At 38.8% G+C, this 19833-nt stretch overlaps 1 protein-coding gene across 1 annotated transcript; it reads left to right on the top strand.

The window, feature by feature from the left end:
- Window positions 1-225: 225 nt before the first annotated feature.
- LOC107084683 (phytanoyl-CoA hydroxylase-interacting protein-like) lies at window positions 226-19361 on the top strand. Its single transcript, XM_015374619.1, has 6 exons — window positions 226-312; window positions 481-855; window positions 10398-10585; window positions 11639-11813; window positions 15845-15962; window positions 18164-19361. The coding sequence occupies exons 2-6, from the start codon at window positions 750-752 to the stop codon at window positions 18699-18701; spliced, it is 1125 nt and encodes a 374-aa protein (XP_015230105.1). The 5' UTR covers window positions 226-312; window positions 481-749; the 3' UTR covers window positions 18702-19361.
- The last annotated feature ends 472 nt before the right edge of the window (window positions 19362-19833 follow it).

Raw genomic sequence — 19833 nt, forward strand, 5'->3', positions numbered from 1 at the left:
TTATACTGCACATTTTTTCCCAGAAGAGTAGTCTGACCTATAGAATGCTTTGGTCATTCATTACCATCATTTTATCACCTATTAAAGTCCCCCAGCTCATTATGGCACAGTCCATTTGCACCTGCGCTCCTGAAGCACAGAGGGGTACACCTTACCAAATAAGGACATGTGTTATACCGCGCAGGGATGACGTTGGACGTGAAACTGGAAAGAAAGGGTGCATGTGAGCACAGTTCAGCTGCAGACCTAAAACAGAGGGGAACCACCGGCCTAATCTGGTTACATAAGAAGCCACTGAGTCTGCAGACTGCGGTAATCCTCTAAACTATTCATGTTTAACTGTCCCGCAGCGGCTCACAGTCAGGACCCACTCACAGTGCGCACACTTGTGGCTCCGTGTGGCTCCTTGCAAGGACAGAGAAGCTGTGCGGCAAAAGAAGTGCTGGAAGCGGATACTGATTATTAACACGTTTTCTGCAGCGGCTGCCTTGCCTCTTGCTGCAGCTGGACCGGCGGCTCGTTGCGCTGTTCGAGCCCGTGACGATTTCGCTGACGCGCCACTATCAACGCGCCACAACCCAGGAGACGGTGAGGAAGGGCTGTGAGCGGCAGAGCGGGGCTGGACATCGGACTCATTCTTCTCCTCCTTCCTCTGCCTCTGCAGAAGAGCGCCTTTTGTCTGCAAGTCCCAGTCTACGATATTTAAGCTGCGATCAAACCAGTAGCATCACCCAGACCCCTAAGCAGCGATGGAGGTACCAGGCTTGGCGCACAATATCACCAGCCCATTAAGTCCCTGCGAGGGGATGATCAAGGACCTGAGCCTGGATTCCATACAATTATGCGAAAGAGACGGTGAGTGTCTGTTATTGTGTGCAAACTGTTGGGAAGAATGCTCTTTTTGGTGTGAACTGCATTCAGAACCTGTAGTTTGTACAATGAGCATGGGCCGGTGACTCTGCAAGAAAAATGAACTGTGCCCTCGTGTGTGCAGTTAACATAACTGAATTTATACAAATGAATAATGAGAGGTCTTTGTTGAAATTAACTGTCTGTTTCAGCGGACTGAACGCGCACATGTCGGCAGCTGATAAGCGCCTTTATTTCAGCACCACAGGCGTGGACAGAGAAAGGCACCAACCCCGCCTATAGCTTATTAGCGCTTCTTCTCATCTTCTCTCTGAGAAAAGCTGCATTTGTTTTTCCAGTATAGCTATTTGCAGTAATTGCAATGGATTCACATATCAACATTTCAGTGAATGTCTTATCAAACCCATCAGTATGGCCTCAAGCCACGTTTCTGGTCTCTTACTGACAGGCTGAAAAGTTATCAAATTCAGCAGCAGGGGAAAATAGAACACATGTCTGCAGTTTTTTCAACATTACAAGAGTTCAAATCAGCCAAAATTTCTCCCCCATGAAAAATGTTTGGTGCACGAATGGGAGGAAAAGCAAGTCATCATGAGGAATAGAAAGCTAAAACATGGCTGCACCCAGAGGAGCATGCACAGGCGGTGCAGCCCCGCACACCCATCAGTGCAATTACACAGCACTGATTCCACATCTGAGGCTTGGTCATAAAGGTGCCTCTTTGGATAGATTAATTGTGTATTAATTCACTTTTAAACCCGTGAAATACGGTCATATGGAAGACAACTAAGGTCTTTCTGATTCTAGTCATTTATATTTGAATTTGCCAGAGAAGTCAGTGATTTATCTTCATTAATGCAAGCATGTGATCACAGTGCAGCCATAGTGCCACGTTTTCTCCTTTACCATAGCGGTTTCACACACTGCAACACAACATAATGTCCTTATATTATCTCAGTGCTTTGTTGGCATCATTCTGACTCTTTCATTTCAGTAATTGTATATAGGTTGGGCTTGGTTGTGCAGCTTTTCAAACAGTGTTTAGGGTGAGTCTTGTATTTGCACCAGTTACTTGTGTAAGTAGTAGCTACTTCTGTGTCCTTGAGACGCCCACATATTCTCAGTTTTTGTGTTGCTGTATCAACAACGTACATGCTCTCCATAAGCTCAAAACTGGCTGTTGGGATTTAAAATATTCAGGTACTCGGATCACTTGGAAGGACAACGATGTGTGATAACTACTGATCTGAAAGCATTTATAATTTCTTATTATTTTACAAACAATTACCAAATCTTTCATTCGATTGTTTTATTCCTCAGTTTTGGCAAATGCTTGATTTTGACAGAAACAAAAACACACACAATGCTGTTAAAAACTGTTTATCCTCTTGCAGGTTTTTTCATTTGTATCCATATTCATTGGTCTAATTATATGTAAAATGTATTCTTGTAATCAGTAATTTTATTTTACTACGGTTAAAGTTCTCTAAACCACCTTGAGGTTATATAAAAAAAAACTTTATTGCACCCTCTTGATAAGTCATGAATATGAGTTGATTAAAATTGTTTCTTCTTTTTTTCTTTTTTTTCTTTGTTTTATTTAATCAGACACATTCTGATTCTGATTATTGCCAGACCTGTAAGATCAATAGTTGCTTTGATATAACCTGTCTGACAGCATGAACAAGGCTAGCATTTCTAAAAAAGCAACCTATGATGCCAAATGAATAAAACTTCTCTGACCTTCAGCGGTCTGGGAATTTGTCACCAAGGCTTTTCTTTGGACTCCAACAAATCACTTTGGGAGGCATTACCCACAAGCTTGAAACTATTGGGATCTTTCCCAGCAGCAGACACTTATCTTCTTTCTTTTAAGAGTATGTTGATGACTCACCAGGGTTAATCATCCTCTGGGTTGTAAAAGAAGCAGGAATCATTTCAAGCTTAGTGGTCATTGCTCAACCTTCACTGCTGAACAAAAAGACACAATGAAGGGTAGCATATGTCCTACAGAATTGTCTTATTTTCCCTTAAGAGTCTGGTACGAAGATTTTGTTCACTGGTGGAGAAAAGCAAATATGTTTGGATGTAGTGCATTGAGATACATCAGGTAACCTAATACTATCATTTAAGCATGGTGGTGGTAGTGTGATGTCTGTGGCAGCTTTAAAGCTTGAGCACCTTGATGACTTGACATATATAACTGAACCATAATTTCTGTGTTCTACCAACATTTTCTATACTAGAATGTCTGGCCGTTGGTTCCTGACCTTATAAAATCAAAATCACCTTGGTTGCATAGTAGGTCATCAGTCAATATAGTACCAGCATATCCATCTCTGAATGAAGTTTTGCAGTCACCATGTATATACCAAAATCTCCCTGAGTTTCTGCTCAAAAGCCCCCCCATCATTTTATCCCCCCTAATGTTGCTAAAATGATATAAAAGGCTTAATGGCTGTTGATACAATCAGTTAGAATATTTGATTTACAAATGCTTTTAGAGAAACAGGCTTATACTTTTCTCTGTGAATGAATGAAAACATTGTTTTTAAAAAATATTTTTTTATTTCTATGTCTTATATTACTATGTGTTGATTCAAAGAGAAATCTGCATGTAGGCAAAAACTTTGTTGAACCAAAGTTTATAAACACAAAGTGGCCGCTGTAGAAGCTACCTAGTTTTAGTTTGATTGTAAAAACGTCTTGTTAAAGTTTAGCCTGCATTGACTAGATAGTCAGACTCTCTCTGCCTCAAACTATCCACGTTCACCCTTTCTTGGAAACGGTGTGTCATCCCATCCAGTCGATGCAGAACGCATTCATTTCTCTTTTGGTTTCTAAATTTATCTGAATCCTATTAATATTTAATTGCCTGCATGAGAGATTTGCCTGCCTACACTGAGCCAGGGAATGAATGCATAGAGCTTTCTCATACACATGGAGGCCTGTTTGAGCTTTTCAATGCCCAGTAGGAAACAACTTGTTTCTGTGTTGCCTGTGTTAAAGATTGGGTTAAAGCTTCACTGTATTCATGTGGCTACTACATGTGTATCGTCAGCATGAGGGGTGGGGGGTGTTTTAACTGAGGCTACACATGCAGGATCATTTTGTGTGAAGAATTTGAAGTCAGGCTTTGCAGAGCTCTGCTAATGAGCTCACACTGGAGTCAGATGTGTTGAAGCAGAGACGCAGCTAGAAGTTGAAGGACACCGGCCCTCAAGAACTTGAGTTTGAGACCAATGATTTATATGCAAGGATAAATATTTTTAGAAGGACCATTCATCGATATATTTTGGTTTGATTAATTCCATCTGATTCAAAATGGCCTGTTGGATTTTGGTTCATAAAACATGACACTTCCACACAGATACGTAGATAAACAGGCCCATTTACTGTACTGATGATTCTGCCCAATACCAAGTAGCAGCATGCCTGCCTTCTGACACGATCTGAGTAAGCTAACATTTTAGATTCAGTTTTAGCAGCTGTGTGCCATGACTGTGTTGGCAAGACCTACAAATGTTATACAACCACTTAATGAATTGTTAAATTTCCCATTCATTTTAATTCAGAACATCCATTTTAGTAAAAGTTATCACCCTAGCAAAGTATTGCAACACTCCTGAGTACCTCCAGAAATTCTTTTTTCTTTTTCAATACGAAAAAGAAAAAAAGTGTTATTTCTTTTTATTTTAATCATATGCAAACAATAAACTGCAGTTCTAAAAAATTTTGTCAGCCCCCATCTTAATCTGCTGGGGAGGGGAAAGAAAGATTTGAAAAATATATTCCTTGTTTTGTTTTTTTTCTTGTCTTTGTTTTTGCTTTTGTCTGCATGGCGAAAGGTGTGGGAAACAATTGACTCCATTGCAGCACATTGTTTGTCACACTCTGAAAGATGTTTTCTTGCTCACAGCATGGTTCCAATCTCAGTTTGGCCTATGGTAGGACAAAAACAACAATTGGCTTTTTTTTTTTTTTAAAGGGCACTGGGTATCTGATCTGATAAATGTTAGTTTGTTCATGTTTACATTTTGGTTTTAGACTTGCATTTTGTACTTCAGATGGCTTGTCTAAGTGTGTGCTTGTGCATTCGAATTATCATCTAGCATGATTTTCCATTCCCACTATCAGAGCTCTGAAATGGAGCTCTAGTCATATGTGGTGGACATGGCAACATGGAGATCACATTAAAACTGTTCAGACAGACTGAATTGTCGATAAATTGCTGCTGAAAGGTAATACACAATACCACAAGGTGTGACTGGAACAAGTTCCTACCAGATGCATTAGGAATTAGCTGGATATGGATCTTAACAAGATTTTCATTGACGTTTTTGCATCTCCTAGGAATAAACGATGCATTGAAAAAAAGGGCTGCAGACAATAAGATGCATTTGTTTGAGTTTCACTGATTTAGCTAACCACTTTAATAGCTTTCCTGCGGAGCAGACATCTCTGCATCCTGACACTTGGTGCTCTGCTGAAGCATGCAGAGCTCTCCTGGGTCATTGCAAACTCCACAGGGAGTTGCACATTTAATCAGTGCTTCTGAACTCTTAAATAAAGGCTCATAAACTGTCTCATTTAGGCTTAATCATGATGTGTTAAAACCAGCCTCCATCTTCTGTGTAGTAAAGCATTACAGTCCATAAGATGATGAGGCAAAACAACAGAAGCATGGCACAATATGTCTTTGTGGTAACATTATATGCCATCCAAATTAAACACTGTGCAAATCCAAGAGCATGGAGCCGAGGGCGTAATGCTAGCACATTCATTTAAGTCTAGATGAGGGTTCAGGCCTCCTGTGAGGGACTTAACAGTTTGCCTCTTTCTCACAGCCTGACCTTCATCTAGCTTGGCTCTCACTCCTCCATTTTTCATCCTCTGCTCTCTCAGTCCCCAAAGATTTAGAGCAAGCACTAGTTTCCCACAGAGAAAGTCTGGCTTATCTTGTTTACAGTTAGTGGTTTTGATCATACAATGCTGTGAAAAAAAAAATTTTCATAATCTGAGCATTTTCAATTTTTTTTTACCATTAAAACAAAACGTAATTGAATTTATTTTAATTGGGATCGAATGTGATAAGAAAAGACAAAAGTAGAGTATAATTTATTTTGAGAGGGGTCACGGTCTAGTGGTTAGGGCACAAACTGCCCCCTGCAAGCCGCACAACGACAGCCCACTGCTCCCCAAGGGGACAGGTTAAATGCAGAGAGTTCATTTCGTTTCTCTGTACTTGTGACAGTGTAAAGACAATAAAAGCTGGAGGAAAAATATCAATAATTAGGAAGTGGTGTCAATAACTGATGAGATGTAGGAGCCAAATGCAAGCAGGAGGTAAGACAATCAGTACATTAGTCCAACAAATAATATATGGGACAATGATACAGAAATAAATATGACACCAAAAACAGATGGAATAACTGTGCAGTATTAATACAGGAGAAACAGAAAAAAGTGCATATTTATTCTTATTTTAGAATAGAGTAGAATAGAAAATCCCTTTAAGGTCCCACGAGAAGGAAATTCTGGTGTTTTTTCTCTGTGTGCCTAACATGCCTAATATGTATTTAAGGTGCATCACAGTGGACATCACCCTAAAAACTCCTCTTGGTGTCAACATCATGGTGTGGGGATGCTTTTACTCCACTTGAGACTGGAAAGTTTTGTCAGGGTAGATTGGGAAAAAAATGGTAGTAAATTAGGGAAATCCTGGAAGGAAAATGTTTAGAAGCTGCAAGAGACTTGAGAATGATTGCGGAGATTCAGTGGATGAGAAGAACCTCACAGCCATGGTTAAGAGGATTTAGATAAACACAAAGACATGTTAAAATTCAGTGTTCAATCACTGTCCAGTTAAGAATACATGATTATTATTATTCAGATGTAGTCCATCTAATAAGACGGAACATACCCTAAAAAATTCTAACTACAAATGATTTACAAAGTATTAAATCATAGAGCTTTAATACAGATCTATGTTGCATCCTTGTTAATGAATTGTAAATTATGTATCATCTTCCTTCCAGAATAATTCTGCTCTTCCTCTATGTGGGTCCATTACCTGGATCCACAAAAAGACTGAAAAGTTTCAGAAGACACTCAACATCTGCCTGTATTTTAGTGTTCATATATATTTGCATAAAAGTACTGACTAATAGTCTTTAGAGGAAGTAATTAGAGCACATTACTGAAGGTGTGGTGTCTTTGTATTAAGCCTCTGTTTATAAATGAATTAGGTTACAGTAGCACTGCAGTAAACAGGAGATGAATTAGTATGATTGAGTCACAGGAAGTGAAGAGGATAAAGCTTTGCTGAGTTTAGTTCTGAAGGAACAACCTCACTGTGGAAAGAAACACGTTCGAAGCAAAGAAGAAAAGGAAGGATTTTGCAACAGAGAAACATTTTTTTTTGTATTTGTTTTGTTTTTGTTAGTGTCCAGCACATGTTTAAGAAAAAATAATACATTTCAACTAGATAAAATGAGCAGCACACTAAGGATTTTTCAAAAACACTTGCGAAGAAGTCTTTTGTAACCCCTTTCAGCTATATTTCAGTGTTGCTTAAGTTAGATGTTAGGGAATGACAGCAGAACTCTTTTTTTCAGACTTTGGTAAAAGTCAGCACCACCCTGTCTCAAATGGGTCTTTACAGCACTAACATCGCTGTCTGGTCAGCACTGACTTGATGCAATGCCTCCTCTCCTAGCTGTGCCTCGTCATGTCTCGAGCTGACCCCCTCAGTCTGAGCCAAATTAATCAGCTCAGTGGGGTTTGGATTTAATGAGATGTGCACTTTAAATGCAGACCACCAGCAGGACAGGATGTTTTCACCAATCAACACAGAGAGGACTGGGAGTGTCCTGTAAGCTCGGAGAAGTCAGGCCAAGTGCACTCAAAGGGAGGCATGTTTATTTCATAACAAAGAGTTGCTCTATCCCTTGTGCCTTGTAAAATCTGGGAGAATACATGCATAACAAATATTACCGTACATTTAGGAAAGCTGACTGTAAATGTGGGGTCATTCTAATATGAGCCTTTAATGCTCAGTCAGTGTCTAGGAACAGACACTGACTGAAACCAACCAATTTAAGTGATCTGTTAAAGTCAATATTAAATTGTTTTTAACATTTCCTTACCAGCATATTGGAAAAGTGTGCCATTCACTTTTATGTCCTCTCTCTGTTTAGTAAACACCTGTAGAATCCTTCCTTCTCTGCAGTTACAGTTGAAAGTCTTCTATGAAATTACTCTTCCAGCTTCACACATTCATAAACAAAGTAGTTTGGGAAACATTCTCTGGGAAATAGTTAAAACTGGATAAAGAGCACCTGTTGATATCAGTTTGCAGATCTTGTCAAAGATGGTAAAATGGATGCTGACTGAACCTGTTCTAATCTGTTTCCCCAGGGACCATTTGAACCCCTAACAATAACAGTTTCAGAAGAATCTAATTCAAGGCATTCCAAAATAAATGTTGACAAATTAATACAAAATTTTGATTACGGCACTTGTTTTTAAATTAACCATATTTTTAGCTTTCATTTTAATTTCATAGTAAGCAGGTTAACAAACACACTATGAGATTCAATCAAAGTACCCCACTTAGAAAACTTATCTAAACACAGCAAGTTTTGTCTAGTATTTTTAAGATTTGAGAAACTGTGTGCTTTTATTTTAATAAAGCAAACACATGAGAACGTTTGTATCTTAGATCTACAATGATTGAATTCCTTTTACTACTGCAGTCAGACTCATTTGGTTGTTTCATTAAATGATTGCATATGTAGTTTACTGCTTAGCAGTTAAAAAAATCTAATCACAATTAGATTACTTTTTACATTTCTAATAAGATAATATTATTCAGTGTTTGGGGAGGTATGTTGGGTTGTATAAGTTTTATAGCAAACACAATGCTTTTTTTTTTTTTTTTTTTGCATTTTTGCATCTTTTTCATCAAGTCCAGATCTTTGCAACTTTTCTGATCAATGCTCTACTTGACCAGACTGTCCGTTTGGGGAAGCAGATATTCAAAGCTAGAGATACACTAGAGATAAGTTATCTTTACATCTGCAAATAGTTTGTTTTCTTGATGAGGTTTGGTTCTTAGGAAACCTCAGGGTCTTTTACAGAACAGATCTAGTTACACTCAGGAAAAAAATCCTAAAGGGAGTCCAAGCACTGATGGGTGACTGCTGAGGCCAATTATTCCTTAGATTTTTATTATGGGTTGCACAGTTAGTTTAGGTGATTACCAAAGCATGTCACCTTTCTTAGATTTTTATTTGCAGAACAGCTTTAAAAAGACATCTTTTCTTTAATCCTCTTTTTTATTTCACCTTATAATTATCTACTGCATTGAGTTGGTGTAATAAAGGAAATCCAACAAGAAATACATTAAAGTTAATTTTGCATGGCCCTGTGGTTTACGGTCAGAAGCTCTCAACCTTTAAATGTTGAATTACATTTTGGAAACAGCCTGTTGTGACCAAACGGCAGAAAATAAGTGAGGGCTTTAATTGAGTCTCATTATGAAAGGGCAGTGACTGCATGTTTAATCTGCTTTCATTGCTCCAGCTACATAGTAGGTGTTTCAAAAGGTACCCTCTGCTTGGCTAATTTTAAGAGAATCAATCTACAAAAGCTTTACTGTTTGAGAATTACTTGGAGGTGAGGTGTAGAGTGCACAAACCCAATTACGAGCCCACTCTTTTATCTCTGGCTCTTCCCGAGAACCAGCGGAGATGGATTTTCCATGCTTCAGTACTCCAGCTATTGTTAACCCTCTATAAAGCCCAGTCATATTGAACATTACCCCCGAAAAAATACTGCATTCTTGAATTTAACTCAATGCTGTGTTCAGACCCCAGAGCATACACAGAAAATGCATTGTTACCATGCCAAGTGGGCGTCTCAGAGTCCAATGTGACAAAGCTCTTATACAGCCGGGCTTTGTTTTTCTATCAGCCTCTGGGTGAACTTTGAGCTGTGTAAGAATAGGTCATAGAATATTTACCCACAGCATTTGTTAAAAGGCATTACATTTTTAGTTAAGGGGTTAATGATGGTGTGACAAAAATGAAATCCTGTCCACCTTTCAGTATATTCATAAAACTGATGAGAATAAGGTCTGCTTAGAGAGGGCAGTAGAAAAGCAGAGATACTCAATAATGCTGAGGCTCTGTGAAGCAGATGCATGCAACAGCGTGCAGAAACTGCTGTTTCCATGGTAGCATATACAGTAAGTAGCTGTGTCCCACTGTGCATTTTGATGGCTATACTGTAAATGGTATGCGTCGAATACCTAATGCAGTATTTTTAAAAGCCCGAGTCACTACGGTGGTAGAGAAACCTGTGGGTAACAAGATGCTTTAGTTCAGGATTTAATGTTTTGAAGGATGTAGATAAAATAGTATGATTTATTATCACTATTCGGTTTAGCCAAGCAAATATTCTAAAGCAATGTGTGAATAAATGTGCTGCTCTTTGGTAACAGGGTTCCGTTTTCAATCTTACAGGTAGCAAATCCCAGGATGGCAGCATGGAGGAGCTCCCTGTTCCTCAGAACATCAAAATCAGCAACATCACTTGCGACTCCTTCAAGATCTGCTGGGACATGGAGGCGCGCAGCAAAGAACGCATCACTCACTACTTTATTGACCTGAATAAGAAGGAGAACAAAAACTCAAACAAGTTCAAACACAAGGTAATGATGCTTGAGTCTGGCAGATAAACAACATTTTAAGGGAGGTTGTCACTGAGAGATGAGTCATCCAACAGGCTCTCATTACGGGCTGTGTGGCCTTTTGAAAACAAATAATAGGCTCATTATTATAACAGTTTCACAAAATTATTAATTTTGTTAAAAAGAACTGAATCATCATTGCTTAAAGTGGATTTTTGGTTGTTTATGTTAACTTTAGTTAACTGATTTTGTAACTATCTTCTTAAATAGCATGTGATGGTGATTTATTCAGCAGAGATGGTACAAGGCTTTATATTATCTTCATATCCTTCATCTAACTAGACCATTTTATAGCTTAATGAATAAAGCCACAGATTAAACAAATGTGCACTGCTGCTTGAATCAAGTTCATAAGAATTATGCAAATTTGAAAGTAGTACAAGATTTTTCTTTTACTTTTTGTAAAGATTCAGTCATCAGTTGAGAAAAGTTTACATGTGAATAATTCTGACGACGAGTGTTACTCTATGAGACAATTTACATGTAGAAATATACTTATTCTACAGCTCCTGGGGGCCAACTCTTGCTTTGGGGGCCCTTCCCCTGTTTTATAATGTAGTAGAAGATTCAAGACGGCTTTGTTCAAAGACCTCCAATGGGCTAGCAACATCTTCACACCTCTCTCTTTTTACACCAACAGAAAGGATCTCTTTTTAACATTTTTAGTAAACATTATTGCTGTTTTATCTGGCTTGAACCCTTCTGCAGAGGACCTCTCCTTCTGCTTTGTTGTAGCAGGATGACTCTGTTGCTAGGCAGGAGCTGTCAGTCCAATCACTGAGCTGCTAAAGCCAACTGATACCTGTGTGGCGGGGGGCGTTGATGGGATATGACAGAGCAGTTTGAGTGTATAAATTACCTGGTCAGATGATGTGTGAATTTACAAATATCTGTGTGTAGCTAAAGCAAAAGCCAGAGACTAGCAATCTCATACTCAGTAATTTAGTCCTTTTACAATTGTCCTTCTCCCCAAACCTCTTGCCTTGCCTGTAATCCTGCTTTTCTCCTCCTCAGGATGTTCCCACCAAGCTCGTAGCCAAGGCGGTCCCCCTGCCCATGACGGTCCGGGGCCACTGGTTCCTGAGCCCCCGCACAGAGTACACCGTTGCGGTCCAGACTGCATCGAAACAGACAGATGGGGACTACGCCGTCTCTGAGTGGAGCGAGATCATTGAGTTCTGCACTGCTGGTGCGTAAAAACACAAACAGACCAATTCATGTATTTTCCCTAATTTCTTCCATCAGAGCTGCCTTTAAGATTAGAAGGCTGCTGACTGGATTACAGAAATCCACACAAAGAAAAACAATGCAGAGAAATCAAGAATATTGAAATTCTTATGTAATGAGTTGCTGAGAGGTTCAGTCCAGAGATGGACGATGGGTGATGAGGAAATAGAGGAATTAAACAGAGGAGAGCTGCGCTATACGTCCGTGAATTCTAGTGTCGCATAACATAACAACCAAGAGGCTTAGAGCGGGGGAGGGGAGGGAATGGACAGGAGAGTGAGTGGGTGGGGTTGGGGGTGTAGTTTATCAAAGCGGGTGTGCAGGGTGGTAGAAGATAACAGCTTAAGCTGTTCGCTGCCGAGTCGCCCCTCTGCCCTCAGCTCTGGGAACCAGCAACAGTACAGACTTTGAGATTAAACATCTCATTAAATTCAGTTAAGTTTAATTTTATTGGTGTAATACAGGTGCAAAACTAAGATATTCTTAACCACAGTAAAAATCAGGAAAGACTGATTTGTAATGAATATAAGAGTGCTGGATGAGTATTCAAAAGCTCCCATGCTCAAGAAATAAACCAATAGTGGTGTTGAAAAAACAAACAACATTTTAAAACAGAAATTCTCTTTTTATCCTTTGTTACCATTTGCTGGTCACACAGACAAAGATTATTTTTATTTCCTTAGAAAAATGAAAGAAGATTATAATAATAATGAAGTTTAAGAGGGAGAATATTTCAGCAAAAGCGAGATTTTTCTAAAAAGCTTTCAATTTAACTGTGCCTCAGTATTTATGGATGAATCAGGCTGACTAGATCCTGATATGGTCTTAATAGCTCTGTAGTTTTCTGGTTGTCAGCTTGACAGGCTCTACTAACCCTCAAGTCACAGTGTTCTTTATAAGACATTCTGAGTCTTTTTCAGTTTTTCACAGAGAACTGATAGAACACCTATGAGGTGACAGAGCAGACTGGTGGGGAATGGAGAGTGTGGATCAATAGATGCTTTCTTTCAGCCTCCTGGGAAAGATTACCTTATGATGTTAGAAAGAAGGCTTAAAATGATTACTGACCCTTGGATCCTGGCTGTGTAGCACTGAACCAGATGTATTCTTTTATCGAAGCTCATAAACTTCTTTTTGTTTTTTTGCTTAAATAATTTTCTTCCCAGACAGCCTCCCAAAGAGGCGAACTGATAATGAACCTCAAGATTTCGTGTTTGCTGATTGCAATTGGTGTGATTCTGTTGGTTGCTTCAAGAAATCATCTAAAGCAGTTTGGAGTGTGAAGAGATATTCCTTTAAGTCTGATGTTTCATAATCAAAGTGAAAAGTGTTTTGTTTGCAAGTGATAGGGAAAAAAGAGATGGATAGATGGAATTAGGGCTTTATCTGCTGTAATATGTGCACAGCTCTATCTCATGGCAAATTAGAAGGTGAGCAAAAAAGAAAATCTCACCTAGTCAAAAGATATCGATCATGACTGAAATAAAGAAATCCTGGAAACCATCGACTGAAATGAGCTTCATCTGTATGCTGGCTTGGAGGAAAAATTTCATCAGACTCAATGCCTGCAATAATTTCCAGAATATCTTTTGAACAAAGTGAAACAAGTCTCTCTGAAATCACTCGAATACCCCACAAGATGAGTGGCTAAAAAGTAATACTGTACATGTTTATTTTGATTCTCTGGTGATGTATTTCCTTAATAAACTTCCTTGCATGATTTTGTTTACAGATCCAGTGGTATGTAGCCCACATTTAATGTGACAGTGAGATTAATTAAAGCTGGTTCATCAGGGGTTTGTGTAATCAACCTTTTTGCCAGAAAGATTTAACATATTTGTGAGGCTTCGACAGTACCGGTTTGGCTCTCCCTCCAAAAGTTACTTCATAATCTGAGGAGAGCTCAGAGTGGAGCTGCTGGCCCTTCACATCAAATGGATTCACCTGAGGTGCTTCAGGAATCTAGTAAACAAGGCATCTTCCGTTTAGATAAAGCCTTGCACAGTTGGCAAATACCTTAGGTGAACAATATTGAAAGGATGGGTGGTGCCTCCTTTATATTAGGTTTTGAAACAGATAAAAAAAGCAGTTTATATAGGAGAGAAGTGAGGTCAACATTTTTAATGTCCTTGCTTTTTAGAAAAATCCTTTTATATATGTCAATAAACAAACAAAAATGTATTATCAAAAAGTGTAATCAGACTTAAACATAGTGTCCACTATGGCAACAATCAGGTTTAAAAAAAAAATCTAGTTCTTGGATTAAAAGTAAAAACAAATCAGCATTTGTCTTGAAGCGCTTGTTTGTGGGATGTGTTTTGGGCTTATGAGATGGAGAATTCCCTTCATTATTTTGACTTGTAACCACACTCAATTAGGAAAAGAGACCCTGATGTGGTGCGTGAGCGTAGAATCACATTACAAGATTTGAATAAATGTTTTTTTAACAATGGGGAAGAGAAAATTAAGTGGGGAATAATTGCATTATCCTTTCTTCTTTGGGAATGCAAACATTGTCTTGTTAATTATAAGTGAATAGTCAACATAAATTACTAAAAAATGCAGATCTAATTCAATTCAATTTACTTATTTAGCACCACTTCACAACACATGTCACCTTAAGGTGCTTTATAGAGACAATTCAACCAGATCAAACTGTCAGATCAGGAAATCAGGATCAAGGAAAACCAGCTGATTGCATATACTCATTGACTCTGCAGCATTCCTTCACACCAAGCATGCTTGTGGCGACAGTGGAGAGAAAAAACTCCCTTTTAACAAAAATTAATCTCCAGCAGAACCAGGCTCAGTGTGAGCGACCATCTGCCGAGGCCGACTGGGGTTCAAGGAGACAGAAGCCGGCATACAGAAAGAAGCAAAGATACAAAAGTCAACTGTCAACCAGCTCCACATGCAAACCCATCCATGAACCACACAGCCTGGCAGACGAGCACAAAGCCAGCTTTCATGTCAGAAGATGAAAGAGAACACACAAAGTTAGTCATAGTAAGAGAAACAGGACTACACTGGAGAAACAGGCCAAGGTCCAACATCTATAAACAAAAGTGTTGATGACAGCACCACAGCTGATATTTCTCTCCAGTATGGTGTTACAGCAAAATGGGAAAATACCAGATGAAGCTATTATAATGGGAAAAAACAAGATAGAACATAACATTAGAGGTTGAACTAACAAACACTGCAGAAATGAGAGGGTAGAGATAGAAGCAGAGTGATGAAAAGGGTCCCTATGTCCTCCAGCAGTCTAAGCCTATAGCAGCATAACTATAGAGATAACACTGGATAACCTGAGCCACTCTAACTATAAGCAATATCAAAGAGGAAAGCCTACACGTTTAAGCCTTGCCTTAAAAGTAGACATGGTGTCTGCCTAAAAGATCTACCTCGCATTTCACTTTTAGAAATTCTAGGAACCACTAATAAACCTGCAGATTGAGAACGAAGTGCTCTGTTAGGAACATAAGGAAGAATCATATCTCTGATGTAAGATGGAGGTTGGTTATTTAAGGATTTATATGTGAGAAGGAGGATTTTAAATTCTATTCTGGATTTAACAGGAAGCCAATGAAGAGAAGCTGAGATAGGAGAGATATGATTTCTCGTTTTTAATTTTCATCAGAACTCTGGCTGCAGCATTTTTAATCGGCTGAAGGCTTTTAACTACTGTATAGTCTTTGGATTTCCTGTTAGTAAATAATTACAATAGTTCAGAACTGAAGAAACAAATACATGGAATAATTTCTCAGCATCATCCCTGGACAAGATACTTCTAATTTTGCAATATTCTGAAATGAAGGAAATTCGCTCTTTGTTGTTCCCTTAATTCTTAAAAAAAATGATCAAGCCCTTCTAAAAGAATGTTAGCATTGAACGTATCAAATGCAGAACTGAGATCTTACTGGTCCATTACCTGTTTATAGATATGTTTAAGATTTGTTTTGTTTCACTAATAAAAGTTTGATTCTTTCCCAGATTACTCTACAGTGCATCTAAACCAGCTGTTGGAGAAGGCAGAGGTCATTGCTGGGCGGATGCTGCGCTTCTCTGTCTTCTACAGGAACCAGCATAAAGAGTACTTCGATCATGCTAGGTGGGCATCGCTATAATATCATCCTTTATACATTTATATGAACATTGTCTCATCCTTTTCTTTCTTTCTCATTCGTTTCTTCTGGATCAATCATACTTTATTAACATCATGAAAGTGTTTAACAAGGTGACCCTGAATAAAGGAAGATAGAGTTCTTTATATGTTGAATTATTGATATGCAACTCACTCAAATCCCTTAAAGCTAGTGTTGGAATGCAATCTCTATTGAAGCATTCTTCTGTTATAGAAGCTAGCTCCCTCGAAGACTTAAATCTCAAAAAATCTTTTTTCTTTTTTTTTTGATATTGCAAGGATGCAGACTGTTCTGCATGTTTAGCCATTACTATAGAAACCATTTCCTGTACAAGCAGCACGATGACCTCCTAATTTTACTTTAAAGCGTTTCTCTCCAGCTGCTTTAGGTAAATAAATTACATTAGTTGTGAAGCATTTTAATTACTTCCATAAATCTAAAGATGTCACATCAATCTACAGTAGAATATAGCCCAATCTTTCTGGAAATGTATTTTCACATTAAAACAACCATAGATACAAGATTGTTTTCACCCCCGGATGTTCGTTGTGAAAGCAAACCCACGACAACGCTTAGCCACACATAGTTGGCAGAGAGATTTTCCAAAACGTCATTCCTATTTTCTTCTCCTGTTTTCTTACCATGGGATTGCTGACGGGAATTGCTTCCAGTTATACACCAGTTTCTTTACTTAAGCTGCAGCTTCTGAGCAATCTTTTGTCTGCTCTGTACAACATGATGTCATTCCTCCTTCCCTTTTTTTTTTCTTTTGCTGAGTTACAGCTGAATCAGTTCATGGAAAGCAATTCTGGTAAACTGCCCCATCATGTGGGGATTACTAGAACTGACAATCCCCGGTAAGGAGATGGAAATATTTCATTATTCCCTCTAAAAAAAACAGAGTTTTAATTACATAATAATGATTATTTGCGGCATTTACCCTGTTATATTAAATGTTTGTTAGAATTGAAACTGCTTATATTTTTGGGTGTGGTTTAGTCATACTGTCAAAAGATGTATTTGTACATCTTATTATAGTAATATTAGCTGGTAACTTTTTCATTCCAGATCTCTTTGACTTTAGGAAAACTTTTTCATCTTTTGTCATACTAAAACCACAAGATTTAAAGTATTTTATTGGGATTTTACACCATAGGTCAACACAGTTATGTTAAGCTGCAGTAGAAAGAAAAATATTTAAAAAAAAATGGGATATGCATTGTCCAAAACAAGGATTTTTTTCTGCAAAGGCCTAAGTTTGTGACTGCTAAACATAATACAGTCTAACCAAGTGCTTTTAGAAGTAAAACAAACCCACTGAAAGTAATCTGATTAAAAGTACAGCTATTCTGTGAAGGCGTTAAAGGTTCTGCAAAAAAAAAAAAAAAAAAAGATATGTGAACAAACAGCATCACAGAGATCAAAGAACATATCAGATATGACATAATAAAGATAAGGACAAGTCCAACCATTGGTTGAGGAAGACTATTATATAAAAAAGCCCCAATGGTAACTGTAGGGAAGCTAAAGATATCTACAGCCCAGGTGGGATAATCTTTAACAAACTAGTCATGCCATCCTTAAATTCAACATAAGGAAAAAGGTTCTGATGTCCACTATGTTCATTTTGACTTTATATAGAAGCAGAGCAAAAACCCTGCATGTTATCCTGGTAAAAATACTTCAGAAATAAGAAATTGTTCACCTTTCAGGAGGACAACTTTAAACACACATGTGGAGCTACAATGGAGTAATTTAGAACAAAGCACACTGATGGTTTTGGAGGCTCAGATTAAAGTCTGGATCTAAATTCAATGAGGAATCATTTGAAAGGCCTTAAAGCTGCTGTAAACAGATGCTCCCAATTTGGTCTGACTTATAAAGCTGTAGAGACATGCTTCAAAAGATTCTATTCATATCATAACACAAATAATCCTGAAAAGCAGGTATCACTTTTCAAACATGTGCAATTGTATTATATATATGTATAATATATATATATATATATATATATATATATATGATACAAACTGTTGATACAATTCCAACAAATAGGTATTTAAAAACAGACAAAAATGGTTAAGAATTACAAGAAATAAAAACAACTGTGTTGCAGATTCTGAGGGAAAATTAGCAAAAGCTAAACTGATTTTGTTCCAAACTCCAGGGAGGAGCAGGAGAACCGGATGCTGCCATCAGTGAAAGATAACAGTGGCAGTCACGGCTCACCCATCAGCGGCAAGCTGGAGGGAATCTTCTTCAGCTGCAACACAGAGTTCAACACTGGAAAGCCTCCGCAGGACTCGCCCTATGGTCGCCTTCGTTTTGAGGTCCAGGCAGACGCGCTCTTCAACCCCGACACCAATCTCTACTTTGGAGACTTCTACTGCATGTACACAGCCTACCACTACGTCATCCTTGTTCTGGCTCCGAAGGGCTCCACGGGCGACGACTTCTGCAAGCAGAGGCTTCCTGCCCTCGACATCGGAAACAACCGCTTCCTGACCTGCAAGCAGAATGAAGATGGCAGTCTGGTGTTTCACCACGCCCAGGATGTCATCTTGGAGGTGATCTACACTGAGCCTGTGGACCTGGCTCTGGGCACGGTGGAGGAGATCAGCGGGCACCAGCTGATGAGTCTCTCCACAGTTAACGCCAAGAAAGACCCCAGCTGCAAGACCTGCAACATAAGCGTGGGACGCTAAAAGAGGGGGTGAATGTCCCAAAGGGGCGAGAAGACTTAATTTAACTGACCCCATCCACAAAAACAAAGGAAGGCCATGTGAATATAAACACATGCATGAAGCAGCAGATTTAAAAGGCCCATTACTCTCCTCCATATCTGAAACCCTCATTTCTCAAAGATTAAAAGACAAAAAAGGGAAAGTTGAAACTCTTAATCATTATCATCTAAATAAGGGTAAAAAAAAATTAGATCCTTCTAACAGTCAGCTGATATATACATCCTGACCAAACCCTTTAACTACATTTAAAAATGCTTCTTTTAAACTTTCTGCTTCTTTTATCCACCTTAAATGACCAATCTTAGCCTCGGTGTTAATGATGCACTGTTTACTAGCAATTTAGACTCTAAATTGACTGTATTTTCTGATTAATATAGCATTACATCTGAATCATGAAGCTGATTCAGACCTTTATTAACCTCCTACTAGTGGCATGGACCGGTACTACAGCTTTCTAGGGCTCCAAAACTCATCATCAGTTCATTTAAATTTCTTTCATACCAAAGGAATTAAAAACCAGACATTAAATCGCTGTGGGATTTGAACCGTACTAATGCAACAGTCTCTGAGTGTGTCTTTGGTGACCAACTGTGAGCAATTTGTTAACTTTGAAGAAAAAAAAAAAAANACATTCAGCCACTCTTTCATCATCTCCTCAATGAGGTGGTCTCAAAAGTCGCAGTTGCAACACACATAGGGCGCACCGCACCATAGGGCGCACCGCACCATAGGGCGCACCGCACATTTTGAGGGAAAAAAAAGACGTTTATGTGCGCCTTATAGTCGTGAAAATATGGTACTCATTGACTCTGCAGCAATCCTTCACACCAAGCATGCTTGTGGCGACAGTGGAGAGAAAAAACTCCCGTTTAACAAAAAGAAATCTCCAGCAGATCCAGGCTCAGTGTGAGCGACCATCTGCCGAGGCCGACTGGAGTTCAAGGAGACAGAAGCCGGCATACAGAAAGAAGCAAAGATACAAAAGTCGACTGCCAACCAGCTCCACATGCAAACCCATCCATGATCCACACAGCCAGGCAGACGAGAACCAAGCCAGCTTCCATGTCAGAGGATGAAAGAGAACACACACAGT

Source organism: Cyprinodon variegatus, unplaced genomic scaffold (assembly GCF_000732505.1).
Source record: "Cyprinodon variegatus isolate N-32 unplaced genomic scaffold, C_variegatus-1.0 Scaffold106, whole genome shotgun sequence".
In the NCBI taxonomy this organism is placed as follows: domain Eukaryota; kingdom Metazoa; phylum Chordata; class Actinopteri; order Cyprinodontiformes; family Cyprinodontidae; genus Cyprinodon; species Cyprinodon variegatus.